Source organism: Pogoniulus pusillus, chromosome 7, assembly GCF_015220805.1.
Source record: "Pogoniulus pusillus isolate bPogPus1 chromosome 7, bPogPus1.pri, whole genome shotgun sequence".
Taxonomy (NCBI): Eukaryota; Metazoa; Chordata; class Aves; order Piciformes; family Lybiidae; genus Pogoniulus; species Pogoniulus pusillus.
In genome coordinates this window covers 41259055-41281154 of record NC_087270.1, presented here as the reverse complement: position 1 = coordinate 41281154, position 22100 = coordinate 41259055, and the positions used below count along the sequence as shown (strand labels likewise).

The 22100-nt window shown below is 50.8% G+C and overlaps 1 protein-coding gene across 1 annotated transcript; it reads left to right on the top strand.

Moving 5' to 3' along the window:
• The first annotated feature begins 9159 nt into the window (after positions 1-9159).
• On the top strand, positions 9160-11324 carry IL17A (interleukin 17A). The gene is made up of 2 exons (XM_064146847.1): positions 9160-9398; positions 11087-11324. Exons 1-2 carry the CDS (start codon positions 9184-9186, stop codon positions 11322-11324), a joined length of 453 nt encoding a protein of 150 aa, XP_064002917.1. The 5' UTR covers positions 9160-9183.
• The last annotated feature ends 10776 nt before the right edge of the window (positions 11325-22100 follow it).

The window sequence follows — 22100 nt, the reverse complement described above, 5'->3', positions numbered from 1 at the left end:
GTTGCATGAAAAGAAGTCTTTAGGTGCTGTGGTTCAGGGTGGGCAAATGCCAATCCTGCAAGCTTCAGAAGGCTTTAATCATTACCTATGTCCAGCTGAGCTGAGACTAGGTTCCAAAACAAGCCCACACTCTATGAAATAGCTAATTGTGGAACCAGGATTTGGCTCCTGAGGTTTGTCACCGTCCCTGAAGGTGTTCAAGAGGAGACTGGATGAGGCACTTAGTGCCATGGTCAGGTTGATTGGCCAGGGCTGGGTGCTAGGTTGGGCTGGCTGAGCTTGGAGGTCTCTTCCAACCTGCTTGATTCTATGATTCTATGATTCTTAACCTAGGTATTAGTGAGAAATTAACCCTAGTCCAGACAACCACCCAGGAACTGGAGTATCATAGACCAGTTTTCAGCCAAAGTGGATGTGCCAGAAGTCAACTCAGATGGAAAGTGGTGAGGCCTCCTAAGCTGGTGTCCAAAGGGCTGCACCACCCTTCCAGAACTGTGTCTAAGCAGTGATTTTTCACCAGTGCTCCTTTCTAATCTCTCTAATTCTTCTTCCAGGCAAGGCACAGCAAAGCCAAGAGAGTTGTGTGCTCAGGAGCTATGCTCTGCTCTGGCTGGTCAAACGGAACCAAGCCCATCTTCCTCTGAGGTTTGGTCCCCTTCAACCAGCTATAGCAGTGTTGAAAACATCAAGGCAGCAAGGTACACCTCCCTCCAACATGGCCCCACCAGCCCTGCTTCCTGGATGGATCTGCTACCCCTTGGAATGTCTCCATAAGCTGCAGCTGGGGATGAGCCACTTGAAAAAGGTTTGGGATAGGGGTTTGGTTTTAATAAGCATCACTGCAAGGTAGCTGGCCCCTGCAAAGGCCCAGACAGTGCCAGCTCCAGCACTGCCACAGCCCCTGCAAAGGCACAGACAGTGCCAGCTCCAGCACTGCCACAGCCCCTGCAAAGGCACAGACAGTGCCAGCTCCAGCACTGCCTCAAGCCCTGCAAAGGCACAGACAGTGCCAGCTCCAGCACTGCCACAGCCCCTGCAAAGGCCCAGACAGTGCCAGCTCCAGCATCACCACAGGCTCTGCAAAGGCCCAGACAGTGCCAGCTCCAGCATCACCACAGGCTCTGCAAAGGCCCAGACAGTGCCAGCTCCAGCACTGCCACAGCCCCTGCAAAGGCCCAGACAGTGCCAGCTCCAGCACTGCCACAGCCCCTGCAAAGGCCCAGACAGTGCCAGCTCCAGCACTGCCTCAAGCCCTGCAAAGGCACAGACAGTGCCAGCTCCAGCACTGCCACAGCCCCTGCAAAGGCCCAGACAGTGCCAGCTCCAGCACTGCCACAGCCCCTGCAAAGGCACAGACAGTGCCAGCTCCAGCATCACCACAGGCTCTGCAAAGGCACAGACAGTGCCAGCTCCAGCACTGCCTCAAGCCCTGCAAAGGCACAGACAGTGCCAGCTCCAGCACTGCCACAGCCCCTGCAAAGGCCCAGACAGTGCCAGCTCCAGCACTGCCACAGCCCCTGCAAAGGCACAGACAGTGCCAGCTCCAGCATCACCATAGGCTCTGCAAAGGTGCAGACAGTGCCAGCTCCAGCACTGCCTCAAGCCCTGCAAAGGCACAGACAGTGCCAGCTCCAGCACTGCCACAGCCCCTGCAAAGGCACAGACAGTGCCAGCTCCAGCATCACCATAGGCTCTGCAAAGGTGCAGACAGTGCCAGCTCCAGCACTGCCTCAAGCCCTGCAAAGGCACAGACAGTGCCAGCTCCAGCACTGCCACAGCCCCTGCAAAGGCACAGACAGTGCCAGCTCCAGCATCACCATAGGCTCTGCAAAGGTGCAGACAGTGCCAGCTCCAGCACTGCCTCAAGCCCTGCAAAGGCACAGACAGTGCCAGCTCCAGCACTGCCACAGCCCCTGCAAAGGCACAGACAGTGCCAGCTCCAGCATCACCATAGGCTCTGCAAAGGTGCAGACAGTGCCAGCTCCAGCACTGCCTCAAGCCCTGCAAAGGCACAGACAGTGCCAGCTCCAGCACTGCCACAGCCCCTGCAAAGGCACAGACAGTGCCAGCTCCAGCATCACCATAGGCTCTGCAAAGGTGCAGACAGTGCCAGCTCCAGCACTGCCACAGGCCCAATGGACCACACAGAAGGACTTGCTGGGTTTGGAACGCTCAGCAGGATTCAGCCAATGCCAGTCTGCAGGGCCAGGGGTAATGGTCTCTAACAAGAAGAGGAGAGATTCAGGCTAGGTATGGGGAATAAATAATTCATCTTGAGAGCAGTAAAATGCTGACACAGGTTGCTCACAGAGGTGGTGGAGGCCCCATCCCTGGCAGTGTTCCAGGTCATGCTGGTGGCTCTAAAGAAGCTGATCTGGTTGAAGATGTCCGTGCTCAGTGCAGCTCGGACTGGATGACCTTTAAAGGTCCCTTCCAAACCACTTGATGATTCTACCATTCTTTATTTCCTTTCCCTCTCACAGCTGCCTTCCCCAACTCCCCTACTCCTGGGCACTGCCAGCCCAAGCCATTTGCATTTGAAACCTAAGTCCAAAATCATAAAGAAGAAGGGCAAGATATCCTTGAAAGCACACCATGTCTGCCTGTCTTTTCTTGTTTATTTCATGATAAAAGAAGTTGCAAACAGCCACAGCCTGCAGGGGAAAGGTTTGTGACCCACAGGAAGCAGCACATCAGTTATGCCATAGCCGCTGAGCCCACAGCGCACACGTCGCCTCGCGCAGCCCCGTGCCAGGTATCTTCTGAGCCTTCCCACCCACCCCACGCTGCAGCTAAGGAAGGAAAGAGAGCCAAAGAACTTGGAAATGGCTTTGCTAACAGGCCCTGAGCCATTTTCTTAGCCAGGCAATGGATTTAGACCTTTAACTTTAGCCACCCAACTCAATGAGTTGTTTCTCATCTTCAGCTCACCAAAAGGAATCATAGAATCATAGCACAGCATCATAGAATCAGCCAGGATAGAAGAGAGCTCCAAGCTCAGCCCAACCTAGCACCCAGCCCTGGCCAAGCAACCAGACCATGGCACTAAGTGCCCCAGACAGGCTTGGCTTCAACACCTCCAGCCACACAGACTCCACCACCTCCCTGGGCAGCCCATTCCAATGCCAATCACTCTCTCTGCCAGGAACTTCCTAACAACATCCAGCCTAGACCTCCCCTGGCACAGCTTGAGACTCTGTCCCCTTGTTCTGGTGCTGCTTGCCTGGCAGCAGAGCCCAACCCCACCTGGCTACAGCCTCCCTGCAGGCAGCTGCAGACAGCAATGAGCTCTGCCCTGAGCCTCCTCTGCTGCAGGCTGCACACCCCCAGCTCCCTCAGCCTCTCCTCACAGGGCTCTGCTCCAGGCCCCTCCCCAGCCTTGCTGCCCTTCTCCCAACACCTTCCAGCATCTCAACATCTCTCTGCAATTGAGGAGCCCAGAACTGGACACAGCACTCCAGGGGTGGCCTGAGCAGTGCTGAGCACAGGGGCACAAGAACCTCCCTTTTCCTGCTGCCCACACTGCTCCTGAGCCAGCCCAGGATGCCATTGGCTCTGCTGCCCACCTGGGCACTGCAGCCTCCTCTGCAGCTCCTCTCTCCCAGCACCCCCAGCTCCCTCTCTGCCTGGCTGCTCTCAGCCACTCTGGCCCCAGCCTGTAGTGCTGCTTGGGGTTGTTGTGGCCAAAGTGCAGAACCCTGCACTTGGCCTTGTTCAGTCTCATCCCATTGGCCTCTGCCCACCCATCCAGCCTGTCCAGGTCCCTCTGCAGGGCTCTGCTACCTCCAACAGCTCCACAGCTGCTTCTAGACCATGGCACTAAGTGCCCCATCCATTCTTTTCTTGACCACTCCCATGAATACACACAGACACAACCTTCACAATAGCTCATCTGAACCACATCCATGGCAGCAAGGCACAAAGGGCACACTAAGATGTGAAATGTTTGCTTGCAGCAGACCTGATCAGATGGCTCCTTGCTTTGTCTGATAATTACTTGGTGAAAGATAATTCAGGCAGCTCACCAGAGTGAAGTTCCATTTGCAGCTGCAGCTGATACACCACCCAGCCAAGGACCTGCGTGGCCACAGCTCTCACTGATGTTTATAAAGCCTCCTCGTTGCTAAGAGGCCAGCAGAATCTGCCAGAAGAGGTTATAAAGCAGTGCACAGACAGAAACAGACCTCACATGGATCACTGAGGGATTGCCATAGCCAAGTTTTGGTTGGTGTTGTTGTTTAATCACAGAATACATCTGGGTGGAAGAGACCTCAAAGATCATCCTGTCCAACCCTCAACCCAGCCCCGGAGGGTCAAGATACAATAATTGCTCAAGTATTTCAAATACCTTGAAAAATGCAAATGTAACTGTAAAAAAGCCTCACCATCAACAGAGTGAAAAAAGAAACCAAGTAAGACTGTTGTTTTCCTGTTGCTTTCACCTCCACCTGTATAGAAATGAGACATTTTAAATAGGATTGAGCCTTTGCTTCCCTCTTGCTCATCTGGGAATGAAGAAGCTTTGGGAAATGGTGATGGGTTATTGGCAATGCTGGGAAACTTTGGGTGGGATGATGCATGAGGACCTCTCCTGGGGCCCCAGCAACTCACAGTGGAGTAGCTGCTCCCTAGGAAGAGGAGCACCCAGATAGGAAGGTGTTTCTTTCTCCCCTCGTGTGTCTACAGCTGGCATCCATAGAGGAGTCTGTTCCTCATCTCGAAAGCCACAGCAGCAATTCAGTTTGGAACTCAGCTTCAGGACCACTACTTGCATCACTTTCAGTTTTGACCTGCTGTCCTTTCTTAAGATAGATTGAATTCTCCTTGCTCAAAGCACTCCAGAGCTTAAGAGGGAGGGGAAAGAAAGGCTTCAATATGAAATGAAATACATCTGCAATCAACCAAGTGAGAATTTTGGGCTCAGTCTGGGGAGAGAAGTAATTAGCAAGGACCACAAACTGAGCTGAAGAGGCTGATATACTTGAAAAGCTTGAATGGCTAATGCCAAATTAGAAGCTAAACATACTTTGCAGTCTCATAGCCACAATAAGATCATAGGATCAAGGAATTATAGAATAGTTTTCCTTAGAAAAGGCCTTAAAGATCATCATAGGTGGGCAGAGGCCAATGGGATGGGACTGAACAAGGCCAAGTGCAGGGTTCTGCACTTTGGCCACAACAACCCCAAGCAGCACTACAGGCTGGGGACAGAGTGGCTGAGAGCAGCCAGGAGGAAAGGCACCTGGGGGTACTGATGGATAGGAGGCTGAAGCTGAGGCAGCAGTGTGCCCAGGTGGGCCAGAGCCAATGGCATCCTGGGCTGGCTCAGGAGCAGTGTGGGCAGCAGGACAAGGGAGGTTCTTCTGCCCCTGTGCTCAGCACTGCTCAGGACACCCCTGGAGTGCTGTGTCCAGTTCTGGGCCCCTCAATACAAGAGAGATGCTGAGGTGCTGGAAGGTGTCCAGAGAAGGGCAGCAAGGCTGGGGAGGGGCCTGGAGCAGAGCCCTGTGAGGAGAGGCTGAGGGAGCTGGGGGTGTGCAGCCTGCAGCAGAGGAGGCTCAGGGCAGAGCTCATTGCTGTCTGCAGCTGCCTGCAGGGAGGCTGTAGTCAGGTGGGGTTGGGCTCTGCTGCCAGGCAAGCAGCAACAGAAGAAGGGGACAGAGTCTCAAGTTGTGGCAGGGTAGGTCTGGGCTGGATGTTGTTAGGAAGTTCCTGGCAGAGAGAGTGATTGGCATTGGAATGGGCTGCCCAGGGAGGTGGTGGAGTCTGTGTGCCTGGAGGTGTTGAAGCCAAGCCTGGCTGGGGCACTTAGTGCCATGGTCTGGTTGCTTGGCCAGGGCTGGGTGCTAGGTTGGACTGGCTGAGCTTGGAGCTCTCTTCCAACCTGGTTGCTGTGATTCCATGATTCTGTGATCTGGTTCCATACCCAGCCTGGTCACAGAGCAAAGGTTGTTCGCATGTTCCCTGGGCAACCTGCTCCAGTGCCTCACCACCCTCACAGGGAAGAAGCTCCTATAGAATGATAGGATCTTTTCAGCTGGAAAAGGCCTCTAAGACCATCAAGTCCTTATATCTAATCTAGATCTCTTCCTTTTTCAGTTTGAGGTCATCACTGCTTGTCCTATCACTACATGCACTCCTAAAAAGCCTTCACTACATGCACTTGCAAAGAGCCTCTCTCTAGCCTTCCTGCAGAGCTCCTTTCAAGCCCTGAGAAGCTGATGTAAGTTTTCTCTCGAGTCTTCCCTTCTCCAGGCTGAACAATCCCAACTCTGAGCCTTTTCTTGTTAGGGAGGTGCTCCTGCCTTCTGATCAGCTTTTGGACTTGCTACAACAGGTTAATGTCCTTATGCTGGGGTATCCAGGGCTGAACACAGTACTCCAGCTGGGGTCTCATGGGAGCTGAGTAGAGGGAAAAATCACCTCCCTCAACCTGCTGGACAATCTCCTCCTAACACAGCCCAGGATGTGATTTGCCTTCTGGGCAAAAGAAGAGGAGGCTCAGGGCAGAGCTCATTGCTGTCTGCAGCTACCTGAAGGGGAGGCTGTAGCCAGGTGGGGTTGGGCTCTGCTGCTAGGCAAGCAGCAACAGAAGGGGACACAGTCTCAAGTTGTGGCAGGGCAGGTCTAGGCTGGCTGTTAGGAGGAAGTTGTTGTCAGAGAGAGTGATTGACATTGGAATGGGCTGCCCAGGGAGGTGGTGGAGTCTGTGTGCCTGGAGGTGTTGAGGCCAAGCCTGGCTGGGGCACTTAGTGCCATGGTCTGGTTGCTTGGCCAGGGCTGGGTGCTAGGTTGGGCTGGGTGAGCTTGGAGCTCTCTTCCAACCTGCTTGATTCTGTGATCCTGTGATCCTGTGATTCTGTGATTTAATGTGAGACCTCTGTTTGCCTACTTCAGACCTGGTGGAAGCATCTCAAGAGGTTTCTCTCCTCCTGAGACCCTCTCACTCTGCCTGTGACCACTGCAGATGACTCAAGCCATGGAAAGTTTGTTTTGTCTCCATCGCAATGCTGCGTTTGAATGGGTAACTGTCAAGCGCTGAGGTAACCCAAACCACTGACACATTTAGAGTAGATAAGCCAAGATTTAGGGTCAGGCTGGTTGAACCTGACCTTCTGCTACCTTGCAAGCTTTAGAAGTCTCCTTTTTTTCCCCCCTTGCTTCTACAATGCAGCTGACCCACTTTGAATGGATATTTCAGTAAGCGGCGCTAGAGAAAACCCCTTCTGAGGGAGCTGTTTCCTTTAACCTGTGCATCTCTCACTCAAAGAGGGAAACTGGATTAGACATTGATACTTTCCAAGCATCAGCAACCTTTAAACAAGCTGATATAGGTCAGGACTATCCCAGGAACCACAAAGTAAGTTCTACCTTTATTTCCATCCTGCTCTGGCTGGCAGGAGGTGAGCATGAGAACTGGAATTGCAGGTAAATGTTAAAGGACTTCTTTACAAGGGATCTTACTTGCCTGATTTCCATCTGAAAGGGTCACCAGAATTAGACCCGGCAGGGCTGTTGTAGAGAGTGCTGGTTCGTGGTGCACGTCCTAGCTACCTGTAGCTCACAGACAGAGCGAAGTGACCAGGGCAAAGTGACAGTTTCCTTCCCAAGAAAGAAACGTTAGAGAATTAGAGACTCAGCATTGACTCTCTCCTTTCTAAAACCAAGCCCCTTTGCCAGAAGTATCTCTGAAATTCAGCCTAGGAGAACCCTTCTGCCTGTCCATTATCCACCTACTCTCCAGGAACCTTATCAGAGAAGATGGCAGTAGCTTGGCAGTACCTCTCTGGAGGTATTCAAGACCTAGACGCATAGAATCAGTCAGGGTTGGAAGGCACCACAAGGAGCAGCCAGTCCCAACCCCCCTGCCATGCCCAGGGACACCCTACCCTACAGCAGGCTGCACACAGCCTCAGCCAGCCTGGCCTCAAACACCTCCAGCCATGGGGCCTCAACCACCTCCCTGGGCAACCCATTCCAGCCTCTCACCACTCTCCTGCTCAACAACTTCCTCCTCACCTCCAGAGGAGTTGGGCTGGAAGAGACCCTTAAAGGCCATTCAGACCAACCTCCCTGAAGTGAGCAGGGACTTTTTAAACCAGATACAGTTACTCAGACCCCATCCAACCTGACCTGGAATATTTCCAGTGATGGGAAATCTACCACTTCTACCACCTCAACTGCTTACTTTGTGGTCACTTACTGCAGTGAGTGCATTTTTTTGTGTGTATGTGGTTTTCTAGCATCATCATTGAATGTTGTAACTATCTGAGTGACAAACTAATGACATCAACTCTGCATCTAAGAAAAGGTGAGCCCATATCCTGCCTTCCACCTGCGCTGATGGAATATATCTAGGTGAGCCCATATCCTGCCTTCCACCTGCCCTAATGGAATAAATATACACATGCAGGTTTGAGCTGAAGTTCTGTTCAGAAACCACAGTTAAGGTTAGAGAACACCTACTCCAAATTAACTAGGACAGCACAGGAGCCCTTATAAAGAGTCCAGCAGCAACCGTACCCAAGCGTCTTCAGAGCGGCACAGCCCAGTGCAAGCATCAGCTGCAGCAAGAGCAAGAGCAAAGATGTCTCCTACCCTTGGTGCTTTCCTGGTAAGGAACTGCTTTCTGTTTCTTTTCCCCCAACTCACTCTGCCTCTCCTTGCAGGGCTGTGCTCCAGGCCTCTCACCAGCTTCATTGCTCCTCACTGGACACGTTCCAGTAGCTCAGCATCTCTCTTGAATGGAGGGGCCCAAGCTCCCCTGCAGTGAGCAGGGACATCTTCAGCTGCATCAAGTTGCTCAGAGCCCAGCCCAACCTGACCTGGAATGTTTCCAGGGATAAGGCATCTGCCACCTCTCTTGGAAATCTCAGCCAGGGTCTCAGCATATAAAATGTCTTCTTTATATCTAGTCTTCATGGCCCCTCCTTTGCTTGAATCCCATTGCCCCTTGTCCCATTATCAGTCAATGAAAGCAGGAGCAGATGTGACACATGGCACATTTTTGCCTGCTTACTGCAGTCTATAGGCTTTAACTACCAGCTGGGCTGAGTGTGGATGAGATTCCTACCCACTCAGAGCAGCTGTTACGTGTGCCATGTCACAGAAGCTCTCTCTGCCCTATGTCCTAAATGCACCAATTGTCTTCAGTTCAGGCTGGTGCTCTTCGTGCTGCTGGCCATGCTGTCAGCCAACAGCTCTGCCTATGGGAGGGTGATACAGCCTGGACTCAAGCCACAGAGCTTCTTCAAGCAAGCATATACAGGATGCCAGCCCCATAAAGACTCAAAATTCCCTCAAACTGTGAGAGTCAACATAAGCATCAGCACCACAGACCAGGACTCCACAGCAGCTCCTGATGTCAGCAGCCGCTCTCTGGCTCCATGGGATTACAGGTAGGACCTCTGTGGATACACAGGAGAGGTGCTGGGGTTATGCCCACAGCTTTGTTTTCAGGGCTTTCATTGCTGAGAGATTCTGGCAATATGAGGGCATCCATATTCCATGTGCTCCTCTTGGAAAGACAACCAACACAGAAAGCAACAGGGAGCAAACATATGGTTGAGGCCAATGTACAGAAGGCAAAGGAAATTGTTGTAGCCAGGTGGGGTTGGGCTCTGCTGCCAGGCAAGCAGCAACAGAACAAGGGACAGAGTGTCAAGTTGTGGCAGGGGAGGTCTAGGCTGGATGTTAGGAGGAAGTTGTTGTCAGAGAGAGTGATTGGCATTGGAATGGGCTGCCCAGGGAGGTGGTGGAGTCTGTGTGGCTGGAGGTGTTGAAGCCAAGCCTGGCTGGGGCACTTAGTGCCATGGTCTGGTTGATTGTTGATCAGCATCAGGCCCTAAGAACACTTCTTATTTTGTCAGGAGGTCCTTGTGTCCATCAGTCAGCCTGACCTGCTGAGCAGTTCAGATCATTTCTAACCAGTCTTTCAGAGTCAGTGCCTATCTGAAACAAGTTTGTTGCAAAGGCAGCTGCATGCAGCCCTGCCTCAAAATCTGCAGCATTTACTTAACACTTTAGCTCTTACAGATCTACAGTGGAGGAGGATAATAGAATCATGGAATCACAGAATCATAGAATCTTGGGGGTTGGAAGGCATCTTTAGAGATCATCTAATCCAACCCCCTTGTCAAACCAGGATCACCTAGGGCAAGCCTGTTGAAACACAGAGAAGGGGAAAAGGACATGGGGGTCCTAGTGGATGGGATGTTGACCATGAGCCATCAGTGTGCTCTTGTGGCCAGGAGGGCCAATGCCATTCTGGGGTGGTTTCAAAGGCTGTGGTTAGTAGGTTGAGAGAGTCTCTCCTGCCCCTCTGTTCTGCTCTGATGAGGCTGCATCTGGAGTATAGTGTCCAGTTCTGGGCTCCACACTTTAAGAGGGACACAGAACTGCTTGAGAGAGTCCAGCACAGAGCCACAAAGATGCTGAAGGGAATGGAACAGCTCTCTTACAAAGAGAGCCTGAGGGAGCTGGGGCTGTGCTGCTGGGAGAGGAGGAGACTGAGAGGTGACCTCAGCAATGGTTAGAAAGATGTAAAGGATGAGTAGCTGGAGGCTGGAGCCAGGCTCTGCTGGGTGATGCCCAGGGACAGGCCAAGGGACAATGGTGGAAGCTGAGGCAGAGGAAGTGTCACGTAAACATGAGGAGGAATTTTTCCTTGTGAGGGTGCCAGAGCCCTGGCACAGGCTGCCCAGGGGGGCTGTGGAGTCTCCCTCTCTGGAGATATTCAAACCCTGCCTGGATTCATTCTTGTGTGATCTGGTCTGGGTGATCCTGCTCTGGCAGGGGGATTGGACTGGAGGAGCTTTCAATGTCCCTTCCAGCCCCTCACATTCTGTGATTCTGTGATTCAATCTCCCAGAAGGTAGAAAATCTCAGGCTGGGAGCCCCCAGCAATCCAGCCTACTGTGCCTCCTGAGAATCATGGAATCACAGAATCAACCAGGTGGGAAGAGACCTCCAAGCTCATCCAGCCCAACCTAGCACCCAGCCCTGGCTAATCAACCAGACCATGGCACTAAGTGCCTCATCATCAGCATTTCCCATTTCAAGCACATCCTCTCATGCCACCCTGCAGGATCGATGAGGACTACAACCGCTTCCCCCAGTTCATTGCTGACGCCGAATGTCGCCACTCCAGATGCTTGAATGCCCACGGGCATCTGGACCACAACCTCAACTCCGTGGCCATCAAACAGGAGATCCTCATCCTCAAGAGAGAGCAGAAGGGCTGCCACCAATCATTTCGACTGGAGAAGAAAATGATCACTGTGGGCTGCACCTGTGTCCTCCCCAGGATCCAACACCAGACTTAACCACAGCCAGTGGCGCCAGAGCAGGGAGGCACAGGGGGAAGATTCCTTGCCTGACAGAAGTGAAATGCAAGGACCTGATTCAGTCTCTGCCAAACTGAATCTATCAGAATGTATTAAAAAATGAAGCTGTCTCCATTAGAAAGAAGATTTCTTTTCCTCCAAAATCTTGAACTCTGTGCATTCAGAATTTGGGCACTTTTACGTACAAGGCAGCAACAGGAACCCTCTAAACAACTTCAGTTTACAGCTTGCAGTGTCTATTTATGTAGCTCTATTTATGCTGGGGAACCACTTATTAATAATGCCTCTTTTTTATTTATCTTTGTGTAATACAAAATGCACTGTGAAATAAATCAATAAATTGGTGTCATGTGGAAGAATAAACCCAGGACTGTGGCATTCTTCTTTCTTACTAAAGAAGCCTTTTGGGGAAGGTAAAAATGCCCACTCGATGCCATAATGGCCATGCAAGAGGATTGCATGATGCTGAAACCTCAAATTCTCTTGACAACACCAGGCTCTGCTGCAGGGAAGTGTAAATACCAAGGGAAAGTTGGAGTTTGAATCATTAACATCATTTTACTGATGGAGAAACTAAGATACCTGAAGTGATACACTGAGTGGGAGGTGGTGAAGTTGCCACCCCTGGAGGTGTTCAAGACAAGCCTGGATGAGGCACTTAGTGCCATGGTCTGGTTGATTGTCCAGGGCTGGGTGCTAGGTTGGACTGGATGAGCTTGGAGCTCTCTTCCAACCTGCTTGATTCTATGGTTCTATGACACCAAATGAATTCACATTGAAAACAAACTAGCAACAAAGAAAATTAGTGGGTAACTATCCAGCTTCACACCTAATTATCTGACTGGAAATTAGTTTCAAAGAATGGTTTCATTCATTTCAAGGTCATCTAGGCCAAACCCTTGCAAGAACCACCTTTAACTATGTCAGCTGCTCAAAGCCCAATCCAGCCTCACCTGCAATATTACCAGGGGTGGAGCATCTACCACCTGTCTGGGCAACCTGGGTCAGTGTTTGATCACCCTCATTGTCAAGCAATTCTTCTTTGTGTCTGGTCTAAATCTCCCCTCTTTTAGTTCAAAACCATTACTCCTTGCAAAAGAGCAATTTCAGGTTGCCCAGGGATGTGACTGAGACCTGTTCCTGAAGGCATTCAAGATGAGACTAATGTGGACCTGAGCAGCCTGATCTAGTTGAAGGTGTCCTGCTCTCACTGAAGAGGGGTTGGACAAGATGATCTTTGAGGGTCCCTTCAAACCCAGTGCTATCTGTGGATCTGAATGCTTCTTTGGGGGCAAAGTAACTCCTTCCTCTCAAACACTGAGTGCACTTCCACTGCTGAATTTAACTTTGGTCTGATGTTCTCTGTGATTATCACTTCAACCCTCAACACTGTGTCCAGTTCTGGGCTCTTCCATTCAAGAGAGATGTTGAGGTGCTGGAAGGTGTCCAGAGAAGGGCAGCAAGGCTGGGGAGGGGCCTGGAGCAGAGCCCTGTGAGGAGAGGCTGAGGGAGCTGGGGGTGTGCAGCCTGCAGCAGAGGAGGCTCAGGGCAGAGCTCATTGCTGCCTGCAGCTGCCTGCAGGGAGGCTGTAGCCAGGTGGGGTTGGGCTCTGCTGCCAGGCAAGCAGCAACAGAAGAAGGGGACACAGCCTCAAGCTGTACCAGGGCAGGTCTAGGCTGGATGTTGTTAGGAAGTTGTTGTCAGAGAGAGTGATTGGCATTGGAATGGGCTGCCCAGGGAGGTGGTGAAGTCTGTGTGGCTGGAGGTGTTGAAGCCAAGCCTGGCTGGGGCACTTAGTGCCATGGTCTGGTTGACTGGATAGGGCTGGCTGAGCTTGGAGGTCTCTCTCAACCTGGCTGAATCTATGATTCTATGATTCTGTGATTTTCTGTGGAGCATCACCACTACCTTGGTGATGGGTGGATAACTGCAGGTATGAACCATGCATTGCTAACTGCAGTCATCATTTCCTCCATGCTCCTTGGCTGCCAGCAGGCAGTGCCTCAAATCTAGAGCAGCCTGACACAGCACCGCTACCACGCTCGCAATGGGACCTGCGTAGGTGGGCATCCAGAACCACTGGTGGGTTTATTTAAAGCACACTTGGGTTAAAAGTGCTCTGATAAAAATCTTCTGTCTTTCAGAAGGCAGGGTGCTTTGCAAAGAAGTGGATGTTTTGTTTGCTGGCGTCTGGAGGAGGTGTGACCCTTCTCAGCCACTGGCAAATGCAACAGCAAAGAGCAAATTTCTACTGAGTCAGAGCTGAGGGATGCAAGTCCCTAATGAGTGGCAAGGTCCTCTCAAATGAAACAGAGAATAAATCTTGTGAGGAGTGATTAAGGGAGCTGGAGGTTGTTAGCTTGAGGAAGAGGAGGCTGAGGGGAGACCTCATTTCTCTCTACAACTATCTGAAGGGACATTGTAGAGAGGCTGTGGCTGGGCTCTGCTCACAGGGAACTGGAGACAGAACAAGGGGGAATGGCCTCAAGCTGAGGCTAGGGAAGTTTATATTGGACATTAGGAAGTAGTTTCTCAGGAAGAGAGTGGTCAGGGAGTGGAATGAGCTGCCCAGGGAGTTGGTGGAGTCACCCACCCTGGATGTGTTTAAGGGTTGTTTGGATGTTGTGCTTGGGGCTAGGGTTTAAGGTGAACCTTGTAGAGTAAGGTTCTAGGTTGGACTTGGTGCTCCTGGGGGGCTTTGCCAACCTGCATGGTGCTGTGACTCTGTGAAAGCATCTTCTCCAGATCCATCTGTGCTAACTGGAGATGTGCTCATCCCAGCTTTTGCTACCAGGGATTATTTCCTCCAGCTGCGCCAGTGAGACTAAATCCTCCCCAGTCTAATTGGTCAGACTCAGTGATCTGCAGCCTTTTCCCACCAAGATGAATCTCTGATTTTGGCTCTACTCCAGGCAAAACCAAGTGGGTCAGCCTGTAAGATAAACTCACAGCATGGGCACAGGTTTCATGCCATCCCTTGACCTCACAGATGTGCACTGGCCCAAGGAATCACAGACTCACAGAGTGGTAGAGGTTGGAAGGGATCTCTTGAGATCAGCCAGTCCAACACTCCTGCTCAATCAGGCTGCACAGGGATGCATCCAGGCAGGTTTTGAACAGCTCCAGAGAAGGAGATTCCACAACCTCTTTTGACAGCCTCTTCCAGTCATCTTTTAACCTCACAAGAAGTTGTTTTTCCTCATGTTCAGGTAGTAGAATCATAGAATCAGTCAGGGCTAGAAGGGACCACAAGGAGCAGCCAGTTCCAACCCCCCTGCCATGCCCAGGGACACCCTACCCTAGAGCAGGCTGCACACAGCCTCAGCCAGCCTGGCCTCAAACACCTCCAGCCATGGGGCCTCAACCACCTCCCTGGGCAACCCAGTCCAGCCTCTCACCACTCTCCTGCTCAACAACTTCCTCCTCACTAGAACTTCCCATGTTCTGGTTTGTGCCCATTGCCCCTTGTCCTATCCCTGGGCACCACTGATAAGAGCCTGGCCCCATCCTCTTGACCCCTGCCCTTTAGATACTGATAAGCAATAAGCACTGACAGGAAAACATTACTTAACTTATCACCTGCAATCACAACAATTAGCTCTGTCCACACCTTTAGTTAGCTTCAAACACTGATAGAACTTTGCCCCAAGATCTAGCAGTGTATGTGATCCTAACCCAGCTTGTTTCCTACCTTATCTCCAGCTATCCTTCCCTGAGGTCTCCTGCAGAGCCTGAAGCTCACCCCAGCTGACTCTCCCAAGGATGTTAAGTATGGGAATACAGTGGAAAAAGGAAAACAACCAAAAAAGTCATCCAGGAACATTCATCCTCTGAGGTTTTCAAGTCACTATATAAAGGATCAGTCCAGGAAGACTGAAATGAAGCTGATTGCCCATTGGACAAGCTCTCAACATCCCACCCCTTGCTCTAGTGAGCCTTGGTGAATTGTCTGCAGCTGCCCAAGTAAGTTCTAGCAGTTAAAATTACAGTAAGTCCTTGTCCCCCCCTTTATGACCTGGTAGTGAGTAATAAGGACTAGCAGATGAAGCTGAGAGAGAGCTACTACCTAGATAAAGGAAGCAGCAGGTCAGCAGGAGAGGACACAGCTGCAGTGCCAGCACACCAACAGCTCCCTGCGGGCACCCTTCTCCCTTGCACCGTGTACCAAACAGCCTACTGCTGTAGGACACAAAGCCTCTTCATCTACTTGGCCTCCTGCCAGCCTTATGCTCACCTCTGCAGGCTGCCTGGATGCAGAAGTGTTTGATGGTATGAGCACCTCGGTTCGTCTGACCTGAGAACCATTTGCTTTCTTCCTGCAAGGTCTCTCAGAAGTCAGAGAACCATCACAGACTCACAGAAGAGCCAGGGCTGGAAGAGTGTGATGGTTTGGGTGTTACCTGCCCCCACACACATAAGAAGTCATCCAGGCTAGACTCAGCTGAGCTGGAGATTAGGATGGAGCTTTATATTCACAGCTGAGCACAGTAGACAAGCAGATAGTTACAATCTATACAGCTATAGACAGCAATAGACAAGGTAAAGATAGTACAGAAACACAGCAGCCCTGCCAGAAACCAGAGCGCCCAGGAGGGGCTCCCAACCACCCTGCCACCTCCTCTCTATCCCTCTACCTTATCCCAGAGTTTGCCTCACATGCAAGGTGAGTTTGGAGGATCAGCCAGGGGGGTTAGGAAGCAGAAGGATTAGTTGCACAGACAGCAGGGTAGAGAGAGAAGTGCAGGCAGCCAGAGAGCAACTCTGTTATCTATGTTTGTGTTCTTGTTTTCCTCCATCTCAGCAAGCCTATGAGTGCAGCAACCACCACTGTTTCCTTTTCACAGCCTAGCATCTAATTCTTCTCACCTAAAACATTCCAGCTAGCTTCCACCTAGCACAAAGAGACCACAGTGATCACCTAGTGCCAACCCTCCTGCCATGGGCAGGGACACCCCACACTAGATCCTGGCCTCATGAGTAAGAAGTCTTCCTTCATATAGTTGTGTTCAGCTGGGAAAGTGCAGAGTAATTGCAAATCCACACCCTCCTCTGCCATGAGGCCACCGAACCAGTGCCTTTGTTTCCCTGCGTGCTAGTGTGAGGCCAGCTGGAATACGGTGGTGAGAAGTATTGGCTTACAGGCTGTGAAGAGGAAACAGTCCTGATGGCTGCTGCACTCATAGGCTTGCTGAGCCTCAAACTGGCACATCTGGGACGACATTCAGGACTACCATCAGCAATGATCACAACAAGACACTGAAGAGAGTAGGGCCTCTCTTTTATCCTTGCTCAGCTCTTGTCAGTTTGAGGTCCAGCAGGTAAAGTTTGCTCTTGTTTTGGGAAGTTTCAGTGCAAATTCCTGCTTACTTGTAGCAGTCTCTTTGAACACCACTAGGGGCATTTGATGTTGTCAAGGGTCCAAGGAATCCTGACTCACAACTGCAGGCAACACATCCATAGGTCTGGGAGGAGGCACCTCCCTGGGCTCACATCACCGCTCTGTATCCCAGCTAAGGTAGGACTTTCTCCAGTGTGCTGCTTCCAACAGCTCATGAGAGCTGCTACACAACAGGATGCTGCTTGAGCTGCCAGAACAGACACAGCCAAGGGGAGGAATGAGTATGGAGACAGGGAAAGGAGGTGAATGAGAGGCAGGCAGAAGACAAAAGGAATAGGAAAAGCATGGTCTAGTTGATTGGCCAGGGCTGGGTGCTAGGTTGGACTGGATGAGCTTGGAGCTCTCTTCCAACCTGGTTGGTTCTGATTCTCTGACAAGCCTCAGATAGTAGGCAGTGACCATAGCTTGCTTAGCCCAGCAGGTTACAGCAAGACTCTGGGACTGCTTCTACAACTACAGCTGTGACTTCTGCTCCTCATAAACATCTGAGTACCTGAAGGCTGCTCTAAGCCACATTTCAGAGTCAGGGATGATCAGCTGGGAATCCAGAAACTAGATCCCTGATGCTAGTGGAACAAAACTTTAGCAAAGTCTGGTCCTCTGCTGCAAACTGTACTTGCTTCTGGTGGTGATATGACTGTGCTGTCTACAAGAAGCATAAACCTCTTTGATGCATTCTTAGATTGCTGGGAATGAAAGCCAACCCCCTACCTCATCACGAAAGCCAGCACCTAAAAAAATCACCCAGACTCTTATTTACAACCAAGTGCACTCTAAGAATGATGCCATGGGAAGGAAATCACCCTTGGTGCTCGTTCACTTCAGAAGCAATCCTCACATAGAAGCCCATGGCTTACTGAGTGGTGTGTGGTTTGCAGTTGATAGCACTGGCTGCAAAACCTCATGACCATGGCTGAGACTTCCTTAAACAGCTACCTCAGAATTCTGTAGAGCCAGAGCAACTCCCCAGCTAAACTGATGCATGTTTAACAGCGTTGGCACAGGAGCTGGGGGTGTGCAGCCTGCAGAAGAGGAAGCTCAGAGGAGACTTCATGGCTGTCTACAACTACTTGAAAGGAGACTGTAGCCAGGTGGGGTTGGGCTCTTCTCCCAGGCACCCAGCAGCAGAACAAGAGGGGATAGCCTCAAGATGCACCAGGGCAGGTTTGGGCTGGGCATTAGAAAGAAGTTCTTGCCAGAGAGAGAGTGATTGGCATTGGAATGGGCTGCCCAGGGAGGTGGTGGAGTCACCATCCCTGGAGGTGTTTAAAAGAAGGCTGGATGAGGCACTTAGTGCCATGGCTTAGTTAATTAGAAGGTGTTAGGTGATAGGTTGGACTTGGTGATCCTAGAGGTCCTTCCCAACCTGGTTAATTCTGTGATTCTGCAAAGATTGGATGGGTTTAGCTTCCAAAAGCCCAAATGCCAAAGCAATGATACCTGAAGAGAGAAATGCAGGCTGCTTTACTCCCCACAAAAGCAGCAAGGGCAACCCCATGAGCTAGATTTAGAGAGAGGGAGAAAAATAGGTCAAGAGTAAAAACCAGGGTGTGCAGCATGAGGTTTCCTGGTCCGTGGTTCCTGTAAGAGAGGAGCTGGTGTTAAGTAAGGAAGCACCCCCAGGGGTTTATGCTCCACCACATGAGGAGCTTGGTGGTCATAGTGAAACAGCTGCTGCCACAGATGAGCACATATGCTTGTAACTGGAGGAGATGGCTTCCCCACCTGGCTACCCATTGCCTTGTTGGACTGCTTCCTGGTCACCCACAGGGCAGGGAATACACTCAAACAGCAAGCACCAAAGCAGTCATTTAGACCCAACAACTCAACCAACCTCAACTGGGCAGGAAACTCGAGGTCTAACCACACCAGATGGGGCTCAGGCATTCCTCCCATGTAGCAAGGCATAGAGCAAGAGGAAATAGCCTCAAGCTGCATCAGGGGGAGTGCAGATTGGAGAAACTTCTTCCCTGAGAGGGTTGTCAAGCCCTGGAACAGAGTCACCCATCCCTGGAGAGAGTTCAAACACAGGTAGATGTAGTGCTGAGGAGCAAGGGTTAGTGATGGCTGCACTTGGCAGTGTTGGTTCATAGTTGGATGTGCCCATCTTAGTGGTCTCTCTGGATTCCATGGCTCTAACCCAAAGTGACTTGTGTGGCTGAAATCAGATACAAGGTTGCTTGCACGCAGGTTTAACTCCAGTTTAAATGTGAGTGAACAAGGGGACACAGGCTCAAAACACCAGCAGAAACCCAAGTCAGAGATCTTTGAATCTGGCTCAGTTTGGGGTGAAAAGTGAGTAACATCATGAAAAGTCACACCCCAACACTGCAGCAATCTGATAAAACAATCACCAGCAAGTCTTGCTGGGCTGTGCTCCCTGTGCAGCTAAGGGAGAGAAAGGACAGCTCCTCCATTCCTGAGTTACCACACCTCAGCTCAGCAGGGACCTCTGACCTGGAAGACCTTTTTATTCTTTGTTCCTTTAATGTGGAGGGAGCCTCATCCATCAGCAACAGAACAAGGGGACACAGTCTCAAGTTCTGCTAGGGGAGGTCTAGGCTGGATGCTAGGAGGAAGTTGTTTGTTGGCAGAGAGAGTGATTGGCACTGTAATGGGCTGCCCAGGGAGGTGGTGGAGTCTCTGTGGCTGGAGGTGTTGAAGCCAAGCCTGGCTGGGGCACTTAGTGCCATGGTCTGGTTGCTTGTTGAGAGCTGGGTGCTAGGTTGGGCTGGCTGAGCTTGGAGGTCTCTTCCAACCTGGCTGACTCTATGATTCTGTGATTCTATGATTCTATCCTATTCTATTCTATTTTATTCTATTCTGTTCTGTTCAAGCCCAAAGCACTGTTTTTGGATGGCTAAAAAGTGGTGACATGAAGCCAGTTTTGCATGTTTCCAAATGTTCTTGCCCAGCTAACCACCCAACTGGAGAATGTTGTTGGATGACATCTTAGAATCATAGAATCACAGAATCAATCAGATTGGAAGAGACCTCCAAGCTCCTCCAGTCCAACCTAGCACCCAGCCCTATCCAATCAACCAGACCATGGCACTAAGTGTCCCAGCCAGGCTTGGCTTCAACACCTCCAGGGATAGCAACTCCACCACCTCCCTGAGCAGCCCATTCCAATGGTAAATCATATCTTGTCTGGAAGAGAACAGGACAGGCCTTTTCCAGCTCACATCAGCCAGACTTAGACCTCCATGCCAAATTTCAGCTGCAATATCTCTCATCATCCCCAGAGACCATCCCCAGGTTCTAGAGACCCCATGCCACACTGCCACCTCCCCCAGCACTGGCTGTATAATCTCACTTCACCACTTCCAGCTGGTTTTTTGGGGCCTCTTTTCATCTATTTAGGCTGCAGGTTCTCTTATGCTCCTTGATACTGATCTTCATAGAATCATAGAATCAACCAGGTTGGAAAAGACTCCCAAGCTCATCCAGTCCAACCTAGCACCCAGCCCTGTCAGTGGCACTTCTCAGTGCTACTGCAGCACAAACCCATTTTCTGTGTCTGCTTTCATTTTTGATCCACCATAAGACAAGCTTCTTTTAAATAAAATAGAGCTTTTATTCAGCAGATAATTATGGAATAAATACAGACAAACACTCACTGATGCCTTCCACACTCTGAGCACAGGTGAAGCCATAAATAGACTCATAAATAGACAATATAAATAGAAATCATAATGATAAGAAAAACCCCACTCCTTAGCTCTTTGATATCTTAGCTCTCCATGCAAGTGGGCTCAATTCTACCCCAAAATGCTCTGACAGAAGTCTGGGTGGCTCAGACCCAGGGCCCGGAGAGAATCAGTCCCAGTGACACTTCTGGCAGGTGTGCAGTAACAATGTGCTAGCAAAGACAGATGGAAAGGGTGAGGGGGTAGGAAAGGGGACACAAAGGGTAAGGGGGTAGGAAAAGAGATAAAAAGAGTGAGAGAGTAGGAAAGGAGACACAAAGGGTGAGGAGGCAGGAAAGGAGACACAAAGGGTAAGGGAGTAGGAAAGGAAATAAAAAGGATGAGAAGGTAGGAAAGGAGATACAAAGTGAGTGGGGTAGGAAAGGAGGTAAAAAGGGTGAGGGAGTAGGAAATGAAATAAAAAGGGTGAGGAGGTAGGAAAGGAGATACAAAGGGTGAGGGAGTAGGAAAGGAGACACAAAGGGTGAGGAGGTAGGAAAGGAGATACAAAGGGTGAGGGAGTAGGAAAGGAGACACAAAGGGTGAGGAGGTAGGAAAGGAGATACAAAGGGTGAGGGAGTAGGAAAGTAGACACAAAGGCTAAGAGGGTAGGAAAGGAGATACAAAGGGTGAGGGGGTAGGAAAGGAGATACAAAGGGTGAGGGGGTAGGAAAGGAGATACAAAGGGTGAGGGAGTAGGAAAGGAGACACAAAGGCTAAGAGGGTAGGAAAGGAGATACAAAGGGTGAGGGGGTAGGAAAGGAGGGAGGGAATAGCTGCAAGAGAGAGAATTTGGGGGGCAATGCTGGTTGGCATGTATCCATCAGGGAAATTTACTGCCCAGGACAACTTCTAAAACTAGATCTCGTTCACCAAACTGATATAAAATGTGTGCAAAAGGAAGACAGAAACACCAAACTCAACAAATAAACCCTGAAAGCTTCTCCTCTCCTCCCTTCTCTCCTTTCCAACATGGGCTCCCAGTGACTTCATTCATGGGATGGTTTGGGTGTTACCTGCCCCCCACACACATCAGAAAATCACCCAGACTAGACTCAGCCCAGCTGGCAATTGAAGAATGAAGCTTTATATTCACAGCTTAGCACAAGAGGCAAGCAGGTAGTTACAATACCTACAGCTATAGACAGACATAGACAAGGTAAAGGTAGTACAGAAACACAACAGCCCTGCCAGAAACCAGAGTGCCCAGGAGGGGCTCCCAACCACCCTGCCACCTCCTTCCCACCTCTCTACCTTACCCCAGGCTTTGCCTTACGTTCAAGGTGAGTTTGGAGGGTCGGCCAGGGGGGTTAGGAAGCAGAAGGATTAGTTAGCCAGTTAGGTTAGAGAGAGAAGTGCAGCCCAAAAGCCAGAGAGCAAACTCTGTGTTATCTGTGTTTGTGTTCTCCTCCATCTCAGCAAGCCTATGAGTGCAGCAGCCATCAGCACGCTTTGCTTTTCACAGCCTGGCATCTAACTGCTCTCACCACCACATCCCAGCCAGGCTCAGACCAGCACAGTCAGAAATTAACACGAGCTGATGCTTTCAGGAGGTCATTTGCTCAGATTTGGGAAGGAAAGGTCAGGCTGAGCTCCTGGGGTGCCTCTCCCCTGGGAGGCGTTCAGAGGAGACATCTCTTCCTCCTGCCGTGGCCTCAGTAACCCCTC

Excerpts from the sequence above, each read along its gene's own strand:
- IL17A (XM_064146847.1), top strand. The coding sequence starts at position 9,184 with ATGCTGTCAGCCAACAGCTCTGCCTATGGGAGGGTGATACAGCCTGGA. Across the intron at positions 9,399-11,086 it reads CTGGCTCCATGGGATTACAG|GATCGATGAGGACTACAACC; the intron begins GTAGGACCTCTG and ends GCCACCCTGCAG.